Consider the following 11,351-nt stretch of genomic DNA (forward strand, 5'->3'; position numbering starts at 1 on the left):
ATGGCTGTCACTTTTCCTGGGTCCACTTTCAACCTCTCTGATGTTAGCAGGTGGCCAATGTAGGGCACTTCCTTCAGCCTGACCTGCAGCTTCTTCGGATTCAGCCTGACCTGCAGCTACTTCGGATTCAGCTTGATATTGAGCTTCCTGCATCTGTCCAGGAGCATTTTCAGGTTTTTGTCATGGTCCAGAGTCGTCGCTTCATCATTGTCTCCTTCTCCCACAATCAGGATGTCATCTGCAATGATTTTGACTCCTGGAAGACCTTCCATTGCCTGGTTCAACTTCCTCTGAAAGATCTCTGGGGCTGGACTGATTCCCATTGGCATGCGCAGCCACCTGTAGCGTCCCATGGGAGTAGAGAACGTGGTGAGATAGCTGGAATCCACATGCCAAAATCCATTTTTTACATCACAAACAGAGAACACACGTGCTCTGTTCAGATCTGGCAGCACGTCTTCAACAGTGGGAAGTGGGTAATGGCTCCTCTTGAGCACCTTGTTGAGAGGTTTCGGATCAATACACAATCTTAGTTTTCCAGACTGTTTCTTCACTACGATCTGGCTGCTAATCCAATCTGTGCTTTTTTCAAGTGCTTTTATCATCCTTCTTTTCTCTAGACCACTGAGCTCCTCTTTGAGTGGTTTATATAGTGCTACTGGCACTCTTCTCTTTGGCAGCTGGACGGGCTCCACTCGCTCATCCACTTCCAGCTTCAGTTTGCCAGGTAGGCATCCATCTTCCTGGAATACATCAGAGTACTCCTGTTCAATTTGCGCTTTAGTCCAGGATACTGTTTTCTCGATGGCCAGGATGTTGTGATGCTGCACAGTAATCAACTCCATTGCCTGGATAGCCTTACTGCCCAGAATGGGCCTGTGCACATTCTTGTTGACTACAATGAACTCAACTCGGTAGGTTTTCTTATTGTGTGGATTGATCACTTTAAGTGTGCACTTCCCCAGTGGCGTCAGAGTACTCATGTTAAACATCACCAATACCCGACTGCAGGGCTCTAGGTGACTGGCTTTTTTTAGGTTTGCAGGGATAACATTACAACTAGCACCACAATCTAGCTGAAATCTGACTGACTTTTTGTTGACCAGCATGGTTACAAAGAGTGCTGCATTGTGGTCTGTGGTTTTCTCCTGCACCACGTTGATGCTCTCTGACTTTGGCCCTAGTGTGATGCACAGAACATCCTCACCTCTCTCTGAGTCAGCTGACCCATTTTCAATTGCCAGGACTCTTTCTCTTGCTGATCCCTGCACTTTTGCAAACCGTAGAGAAGTGATAGTTTTTTCCACAGGATTTACATTTTTGTCCATATGCAGGGCATTTTTCCTTTTTTCTCTCACGTGTCAGTCCACAGTATCTGCATTGTATAATGCTTTGTCCCTCTGTAGGGTCTCCTCTCGATCTCTCTTTCTGTGTTACTGCATGCACTGCTACAGGGCCCTGCACATTTATGACTTTAGCTCTCTGTCTGGACAGTTCTGCAGCTCTTTCAATCTGTATGCATTTTTCTAAACTGAGAACAGTCTCTCTGAGTAAGTGCTCTCTTAAGTGTGGGTCACATGTGCCACACACAATTCTGTTCCTGATAAGAGAGTCTGTGATTACTCCAAAGTTGCAGGTGGCCACTAGAGTCCTCAATTCAGTGAGATATTTGTCTGAACTCTCATCTTGGCCCTGACTTCACATGAAAAATGAAACAATTGAAAGATAATTTTTTCTTGGGATCACAAAATGCATCCAGGGCTGCAATTACTTCCTCAACAGAGAGATTGTCTTTTGTACTGCCCACACACAGGGTCTCACAAATCTCTCTGCCTTTTCCCCCAATGAGATAATACAGTAGCTTCACTTTTTAGTCCTCGGTTTTTTCTCTCATTGACAGAGCCATGTACAAATTGAATTCCTCTTTCCATCTTTCCAGGTCAGTGCTAAATTACAATCATCAAAGTCTATTTTTCCCGGAGGTTTCAGTGCATTTTCCATGGCGATTTTATTTGTGGAATGGAATGTTAGCTACTCACGAATCTGCTTGTATCCAATAGCCAGCTAGCTTTTAGCATAGAGTCACTCACGATAGCCAGCTAACGTAGACGGTCGGCGCGATGACTAGCCCGTAAACGAGGCACTTTTTCAAACTGCCGCCTGGGATGTATTCTTCATTTACATCGATGAGATCCAGGTCCTTTTGAGTACCGCTGCCACCATGTTTCAGTATGCTTTGCGTTTTAGTCACGACAGACAAAGATATATAGTTAAACAAACTTTACTAGGCATGTTGTCAACCAGCACATTAATAAAGTAAGTAACAACTGGTTTCCGTTTCCTGTGTAACATCAATATGAGTAACATCAATATTGCTACACTCCCCTCCCTGACTTTCTTCTGTACTTGAAATAAATGCCTGCCCTTAGTATCTCTGTTCCACTACTCCTGCCCTCTCTGCACCATCACTGTCCATATCAGGCTTTTTGCCTCTGCCTTGCTCATTGAAACTACAACATCAACATCCCCACTACTAAGTGCTTGTTTAGCCAGTACATCAACTGCCTTGTTCCCCTCCACCCCCACATGGGCTGGGACCCAAGTAAATATCATCTGTATACCCATCTGTCTAATCCTGCCATGGGTTTGTAGCACCTCATAAAGCAGGTCTTGTCTGCTACGTGGAGAAAATTACTGTAGACTCATCAACACTGCACATGAATCAGAGCAAATAACTACTCTGTCTGGCTTGACTTCCTCCACCCACTGCAAGGCCAACAGTATGGCCATCATCTCAGCCGTATATACAGCCAGATGATCTGTAATACATTTCCTGACTTTCATCTCACATTCCTGCACTACAAATACTGACTCAGTACGTCTTGTCCTTGGATCTTTTGAACCATCTGTGTAAATGGCCACAAAATCCTGAAACACAGTATCCAGACATCTCTTAAAGAAATCAGATGGATCAACACCCTCCCTATATTTCTGTAGTCTCTTCAACACTTCTAGATCAACTACTGGAGGCGGGAGTAGCCATGGTGGATTTACAAGAATAGCCACCGTTGGACTAAACTCCCTTCCACACAGTCCCATCTCTCTCGTCTGAGTATTAGCCACCCATTCAAGACTCGTGTTCTGTCCTCGCTCATGTTCCTAAGCATGCTTGTAAAATACCTTTTGCAGGATGAGTCACCCCATGTCCCTGTAGGTTGACCCAATAATTAATTGCCAGCTGCTGTCTCCTAATCTGCAATGGCATATCCCCCATCTCCACCTGTAGTGCAGACACTGGGGAGGTCCGAAATGCCCCACTACATATTTCTAAGTCCTTACCCCCTGTATGACATCTAGCCTTTCCAATGATGTCCAGGCTGCCAAACTATACTCTATACTGCCATACTCTATTACCAGTGGCGTGCCGTGGGCCTGGGACATGGGCCTTCAGTGAGGTCCTACACAGTCCCACCCGAATTAATCCACCTCTTATTACCATCATTATGATGCCCAGCCGTAAAGCACCATTGCTTGTAAGTGCCCAGCCGTACTTTGATGTCTCGTTGCTGCCTTGGTTAGACAACTCAAGTTTGCAAAGCCAGTGTGGCTCCAAACACCAAATCGATCACTTGCAAATAATAGGCATTCCCAGCAGTACAGTTTGCAGTGCTTCTCGGAGCCTGTGAGCCATTGATAGCGCTCGTAGTTGAAACTTTGAAAGTGGCGAACGAACCCCTTTCCCGCCTGTGACAGGCTTTGTAGCGTCGGCGTCGGGCGACCTCTCCTTACAATGTCTAACTTTTCTTGAAAAGTTCGTCTTGAGAATGGCGTTATAATTATATGCTCGACAAAATCGATATCTTCTCCTCCTTCCGCCATTGTGGGTTGAAAAAACAGCTTAGTAGTACGCAAATTAATTTGTTTATCAAATTCAGTTACCTAGTTCTGAGGTTCTGCATAGACCTGCCCATAGGACCTGCCTCTCAATATCCAATCAAAAGACGTGCACGCACTACGCCTGCTAGCTGGCTCCTGTGTAACACTGGAGCCAGCCAGCAGGCGTACAATAGCCAACTCTAAAGCTGATTGGTTGACACAAAATTTTCATTTCCATTCACTTTAAGCTACAAGCGCCCGCACTGTTGATTCTGAAGGCCTGAGGGCAGATTTTAGACCCCTGGCAACACATGATGGCTGAATATGATTGGATAAAAGATCTAACATAAAGACCAGCCCTCCAAATCTCAACCTGGGGCTGGAAGCAGTGCAACCAAGAGGAAAGCTATGAAATGAAGAGTATAACTCTTACTCTGGGGAATAATTTAATACATATTTGTGGGAAAATATATTTAAAAAAAATTATATTCTGATGATGTTTAGGCCAGCAGAGAAGGCCTTGCTGGCCCTGACGGCCCACCACTGTCTATTACATATCGGATCAATGCAACATACATGGTCCTCATTGAGGAACGCCCAGCCCCCCACTTCTTCCCCGTCAGACAGTGCATCACATTTAGCACCTTCTTACACTTTCCCACCACTCTCTCAATGTGTTCTGCCCAGGTCAGCCTCGTGTCAAAGTACACCCCAAGGAACCTGAAGGCCCCCACCCTCTCCAAGTGTATCACATATAACCTCAAGCGTACCTCATCTCCCACCTTCACCCTGGTAAAGAACACTGAGTTTTCTCTACAGAGAACCTGATTCCCCACTTTAATGCCCACCGCTCTACCTCATCAATTGCTTCCTGTACCTTCCTGACTATGTATGGCACATTTCTTCCCCTTTTCCATAAGGCCCCATCATCTGCAAATAACAACCTCCCAATATCCATCCGTATCTGAGAGTAAACATCATTGATTATGATTGAGAACAACAGAGGACTAATCACGCTCCCCTATGGTGTACCATTACCCATCAGGCAGCTGCCTGAAAGAGACTTCCCCACCCTCACCTGGATAGACCTTCCAAATGGGAAATCCTTTATCCAGTTCTACGTTCCTCCTCCTACCCCCATAATATCAAGCTTGATTAACAACCCCTCCTTCCACATCATATCATCCGCCTTTTCCACAGCTAAAACAGCCTCCTTGTTCACCTGAGCCTTCCTGACCTTTGTCAAGTAGAGCACTGGGTCCAAAGGTCCCCTTCCTGAACACACTCTGATGTGGCAATACTAGCCCCCTGCTCTCCAGGAAGTAAGTTAGCCTCTCCGTAATCATACGTTCCATAATCTTACATACATGTGATGTTAAAGCTATTGGCGGATAGCTTGTTTGCCTCTTTGGATCCTTCCCTGGTACCACTACTGCCTACTTCCAGCTGCTGGTAGTTTCCCCTCCTCCCACATTATGTTGTACACCAATACCTTATCCAGTGCCTCATCACTAAGATGGGCCAACATACAGTAACATAACACAACTCATCTTTCCCAAGTTAACCCAGCCTTACCTATTTCCCTTTTCATCTCTGCCATGGTAAATGGTGCTTTCAACGCATCATTTACAACCTCCCTCCTATCCAGAACTCCAGGGTGCTCCTCTCTTGTTCTCTCTCTTCCCCTCTGCCCCTCTGACAAATTTGGAGAGCTATGCACTTGGATAAATGCTTCGGCCATCATCTGTCTTCTTCGCATCTATTACTGCCATTTCCACCCCACTCGTCAACATTGGATAATCCCACTGACCCACACAATGGAAATGCAGATGCCTTTATACATTCAGTTCCTGTTGAGCAGCTACTTTACCAGAGTCTCTGACTGTGTATTGAAGTAAGTGGAAATATAGGTAGATTTGACTAATTAAATGCATTAAAAAACACAGCCAATGCAGATTGCTAGACCCGCTCAGGATAGCTATACTGTAATGTTTAAACTGTGCCAGAAATATGTGTAGAATTATATCTACAACCTATTATATGAGGTACAGTCTGGCTTTAGGAAATTCCATTCCACCGACACTTTGTCTACAATATCTAACTGACCACATCAGGAAGGAGCTTAGATGGAGGTCTTCAAAAGGTGTTTGATACGGTGGATCATAACATTCTGTTAATCAAACTAAGAGCCATGGGCTTTAACATCTTAGCAATAAAATGGGTTAGCTCTTATCTGCAAGGAAGAAAGCAGATGGTGTGGATGGGACTCTGTCTAAACCCAAAACCCCAAGGGAGTGTGCCGGGTCCACTTTTCTTTCTGTTGTTTATAAATGAATTGAAATCTGCCTGTACATGTGACCTTTTCCTCTATGCAGTGGTGGTTCTAACTTGTATGGCTCCCTGGGGGAACCCCCCCCTTCACACCCCCCCCCCCGCAAAAAAAGCGCCATACTGCACTAACTGTAACCTTTATTCAGACATTTGGAACAACACAAATAAATAATCATAACATTTTAAAACTATAAAAATAAATACAAAATTAAGACGAATTCTCCGTTTCCTTCTCCAGCGAATGACGGGGATCTGGGCCTGGTCGGGTGTCTGTAGTATATCCCTCCCATCCGACTCATTGAAGAAAAACTCTTTGTCTAATCTGAGGTGAGTAATCGCAGTTCTGAAGTCCAGAAGCTCTTTTCGGTCATAAGAGATGGTAGCAGCAACATTATGTAAAAAATGCAAAAAAACTAACAAAATAGCATGGTTGGTTAAGAGCCGATAAGACGACAGCCAGCCCCTCCGGGGCCATCTTCAAATAGCCGCATGTTGTAAGACTATAGCACGTGGGTGAGAAGAAAATGCCCGGGATAGCATATGGTCTGGCTTTTGGTGTCTATTGTGGATCATATTGTGATTGTCTTGTATACTGTATATTAGGGTATTATTGTTTTATATTCTAAGGGGTATGTGAGACAAGGGAGATGTACCTGTCCAGAGTTGTTGATTAGGAAATGGAACTGTACAAAGGAGCTTCCCCCTCCAAAAGGACCACAATGGAAATAAGCTTTGTGCTATACTTGATGATTTTCTTAAATTGTATGTGGAGGCGTCACCGGCTGGAGTGCCCTTATGTATGCATCTTAAAAAATAGTCTAATAAATGCAATCAATCAGTCAAAGGAAAATATGAATACCAAAAATCATATTTACTTTTTCAATATTCAGTATTTCTATGCACATTCCAGATAGATATATAGATAAATTGATTAAAGTTGGCGTATGGCATCTTGATAGGCCTATAACAATGCCGATAAGAGTTTAGAACAAATGTACTTACAAGGATCTATTTTTATTACAACAGTACATGTATATACAGTAAACACAGTATGAATGTATGGGTGAAGGGGGGATTGATTGTTTAGAAGCACTTCCTGTGGACAATGGAGGGGCCTGCCTCATCGTACTCCTGCTTGCTGATCCACATGGCCTGGAAGGTGGACAAGGAAGCCAGGATGGAGCCACCGATCCAGACAGAGTACTTACGCTCGGGGGGAGCGATGATCTAGAAGATTAACAGAGTACAGGGAATTGCTTAGTTTCACGTAGACCCACTGTAAATCAGAACATTACAATTAACTTGATAGTTAACTTCCTGAAGGTTAACATGGCGGGATTGTCCCTTACCTTGATCTTCATGGTGCTGGGGGCCAGGGCTGTGATCTCCTTCTGCATACGGTCAGCAATACCAGGGTACATGGTGGTACCACCAGACAGCACATTGTTGGCGTACAGGTCCTTACGGATGTCAATATCACACTTCATGATGCTGTTGTAGGCGGTCTCATGGATACCAGCAGACTCCATACCTGGTAGAAGATATTACAGAAGTCCATTAATTGACACAGCAACACAAAAACATTAATTGTAATAACACATTGTTTTGCAACCATAATGCATAATGCATACTGTAAGTATGACTTACCAATGAAGGAAGGCTGGAAGAGGGTTTCTGGGCAACGGAAACGCTCATTACCAATGGTAATGACCTGACCGTCAGGAAGCTCATAGCTCTTCTCCAGGGAGGAGGAGGAGGCAGCGGTGGCCATCTCATTCTCAAAGTCCAGAGCCACATAGCACAGCTTCTCCTTGATGTCACGCACAATCTCACGCTCAGCTAAGGGGGGCATGTTTCAATGATGAGAGGAAGAACATTTACAGAACTGCACAGCAAGAGATTGCTCTAAACACACAGAAATTACAATAATCTAAAAAATGAGGCATAACCTCCTTGACAGAAGTTAGCTCTCCTTACCGGTTGTCACGAAAGAGTAGCCACGTTCTGTCAGGATCTTCATCAGGTAGTCAGTCAGATCGCGACCAGCCAGATCCAGGCGCATGATGGCGTGGGGAAGAGCATAACCCTCATAGATGGGGACGTTGTGGGTCACACCATCACCAGAGTCCAGCACAATGCCTATAGGGAGCAGGCAAGGCACGCTAGTCAGTCAGACAGACATGACTGACTGACAGAGGAATGGTTGGCTGTTATATGGGAATCACTCCAAGCATTTGTCACATCATAAACAAACAATGCCGCTGACATCAATGGCTAAAGGTGTGCCACATACCCTGCCAAACAGGGATTACCATGTCCTTGACAACAGGGGAACAATTAATCTAGCTATCTCTGACAACTAAACAGCTCACTTACTCAACACTATTGTTATACATGTGCATCAACTTGATTTTAGCTGTCTCCTGTGATTATGTTGACCACTAATGTGTGGAAGCGAACTACATATTGTATCAGTAATATAGCAACTATCCATGGTTGACATTGGTACATATAAGAGGCAGTGTCCTGGAATACTGACCGGTGGTACGACCGGAGGCGTACAAGGACAGGACAGCCTGGATGGCCACATACATAGCGGGAACATTGAAGGTCTCGAACATGATCTATAAGACAAGAATACGAGAGACATTTCAGAAGTTTGCTGGAATGTTATGCTCTAACAGAAGACGTGGATTTGAAATAAAGTGGGGGGAATAATGGGGTTAAAAGTACCTGTGTCATCTTCTCTCTGTTGGCTTTTGGGTTCAGGGGAGCCTCTGTCAGCAGGGTGGGGTGCTCCTCAGGGGCCACACGCAGCTCATTGTAGAAGGTGTGGTGCCAGATCTGCAAGGATACGAAAGAGTTCCCTGTTTATTATGTTATTATGCTGCATGTATTTACTCCTAGTCTTGTGCCAAAGTCAATGCCAAAACTCAGCAAGATGTTGTAAGAGGTGTGTAGTAATTTAGGACACACCTTCTCCATATCGTCCCAGTTAGTGATGATGCCATGCTCGATGGGGTACTTCAGAGTCAGGATACCCCTCTTGCTCTGCGCCTCATCACCTACATAGCTGTCCTTCTGACCCATACCCACCATCACACCCTGGATGAGAAAGAAGAGAGGTTAGGAGTGACACAATCATCACTGTAGCCGAGATGACAGACTGCATACTAACATACTGCACCATTTTTGACAGTTTCCCCCTATAAATGTGTGTCAGTACAATGGCACAATCTATACCCGCCCCAGTTACATTATGGTACAGTACCTGGTGACGGGGCCTTCCAACAATGGAAGGGAAGACAGCACGAGGAGCGTCATCTCCGGCAAATCCAGCCTTCACCAAACCAGAGCCATTGTCGCACACAAGGGCGGTAGTCTCGTCGTCGTCACACATGGTTAGGCTTTACTGGGATGGTCTGTGTGTGACAGAGAGTCACAGGGGTGAGACTGAGTGGTGGGAACAGCTGCAATCCCCCCCCCCCCCCCCCACCATTGAAAGAATTTCAAGCAAGCCTATCCTAATTGGTTTGTTCACAACCACAGATTTATTACTGTACTGACATGAAAAATGTTTGCATCTGATATACAGAAGTTTTTTTGTCTTTTGGAATAATATATTTATTTTACTACTGTAGTCAAATTGGTACAACTTATTTTGAAAATGTTATCAATTCCTTGTATTTAAAATATCAGCTATCTACAATGTATCCCATGTTATTTGTGTCCCAAACATGCTGTGAAGTTACTGATACTATGTATCAGCTGTCATGATTGTTCCTGGGACATTTTAGGGCTGCCTAGGTAGCTCCAAAAAGGGGCATATCAGTGGAAGCAGGAAGCAAGACCAGCTATCTATTTTAAGCTCCACCCCCTGGCTGCTCCACGCACAGCTACACCAAGTGCTACATTGACCTCCATGGATCCCTATCTGGAACTATTTCAGACATGGGAGAGTTGGAGCCAACCCAGAGAGCAGCTGTCGGCACATTGTAACACCTCTGTTTACAGCATGGCTCCTTGCTCCATCTGCCTATAATGGCTTCATTCATTAGACGCTATTTAGTTCTGTCTCAATGTACCTGACCAGACCAGCGTTGGTCGGCGTATCAGTAACTGTTTACTAAGTTATTACACTGTATTTGCCTGCACCCTCCCCACAATCACCCGATGATAAATCTCTGAATAGCTGAATGCCTTGTATTATTTTGGAGAGATAGCATGAATCCATTCCAATAAGCAGTTACTTCAGTTTGAAGTGTACTTCTAGTTCATGCATCAATAAAGCTACAAACAACCCATCCAGGTAGAAAACACTATATCATCCAATGTCAGAGACCAGCTCTGTCTGGTCAGCGCCAGGTTAAGATGTACTCAAATAACTCAAATGTGGACACCTAGTCCCCACAAAGTCTCATGTTTTCCATAGAAATAAGTAGTAATATACAGAAATATGCACTCACCAAGTTGTAGCACAAGACTGATGCTTCCACTGGGACAAAGGAGGAGGGTGAGAGGACCCTTAAATAAGAGTGGGGTCTGGGGACCAGGGGTGGAGCCTGGAGTTCACACAAGTCCAAATAAGAGCTGCTAGAAACAATAAAAACAACCTACAAGTGAAATTATGCGATTGGTTGAGATGGAACTCCTCAAAAATGGTGAGATGCTTCCTGAGAAATGCCAGACTGATATGCTTTAGAGATGAAATGAGAAGTGAAAAGGGAATGTTTTGTTTTATTAAGATGTCTGGGTGTTATAATGGTAATCACAAAGGTGTCAGACCATTAAAATGCAATTACAATGGTCTTTATTTAAATACTTTTCTGTAGGTAAAGCTTTCATTTAAATTGTGTTTTTTTTTTTACAAACAGAATAGTTTAATTATAGCAAGTTCAGTGCATCCATTTGACACTTTAAAGAATTCTGAATCAAGGTTCTGATCAGTCATGATTTCTGAAATCATACAAAAAGGTGCATTGGTCATTGTACATTTAGATTGATGGTGTTGTTGTTTTAAAGGACAGGGTTTGTGAGAAATCTGAAAAGTGATTAAGACATTTACTGAAATTGTACATCATACAATTCTCTCTAAAAACATTGAGCAGATGTGTCACAGTGTTTTCGTTGACACGCACTAGGTA

General features: G+C 44.1%; 1 protein-coding gene across 1 annotated transcript; it reads right to left on the reverse strand.

Annotated features, from left to right (window-relative positions):
• Positions 1-7,202: 7,202 nt before the first annotated feature.
• Positions 7,203-10,757, reverse strand: LOC139553629 (actin, alpha cardiac muscle-like). The gene is made up of 9 exons (XM_071366172.1): positions 10,674-10,757; positions 9,479-9,629; positions 9,184-9,312; positions 8,941-9,051; positions 8,747-8,831; positions 8,185-8,346; positions 7,855-8,046; positions 7,557-7,738; positions 7,203-7,434 (listed from the first exon to the last, which is right to left on the reverse strand). The coding sequence occupies exons 2-9, from the start codon at positions 9,605-9,607 to the stop codon at positions 7,291-7,293; spliced, it is 1,134 nt and encodes a 377-aa protein (XP_071222273.1). The 5' UTR covers positions 9,608-9,629; positions 10,674-10,757; the 3' UTR covers positions 7,203-7,290.
• Between the last annotated feature and the right edge of the window lie 594 nt (positions 10,758-11,351).

Source organism: Salvelinus alpinus, chromosome 25 (assembly GCF_045679555.1).
Source record: "Salvelinus alpinus chromosome 25, SLU_Salpinus.1, whole genome shotgun sequence".
In the NCBI taxonomy this organism is placed as follows: Eukaryota; Metazoa; Chordata; class Actinopteri; order Salmoniformes; family Salmonidae; genus Salvelinus; species Salvelinus alpinus.

What these genes read in the sequence shown, in the direction of transcription:
- LOC139553629 (XM_071366172.1), bottom strand. Translation starts at nt 9,607, where the DNA reads ATGTGTGACGACGACGAGACTACCGCCCTTGTGTGCGACAATGGCTCT. An exon ending in ACTGGGACGATATGGAGAAG is followed by an intron (nt 9,052 to 9,183) that starts GTGTGTCCTAAA and finishes GTATCCTTGCAG; the next exon opens with ATCTGGCACCACACCTTCTA. An exon ending in CTTCCAGCCTTCCTTCATTG is followed by an intron (nt 7,739 to 7,854) that starts GTAAGTCATACT and finishes ATCTTCTACCAG; the next exon opens with GTATGGAGTCTGCTGGTATC.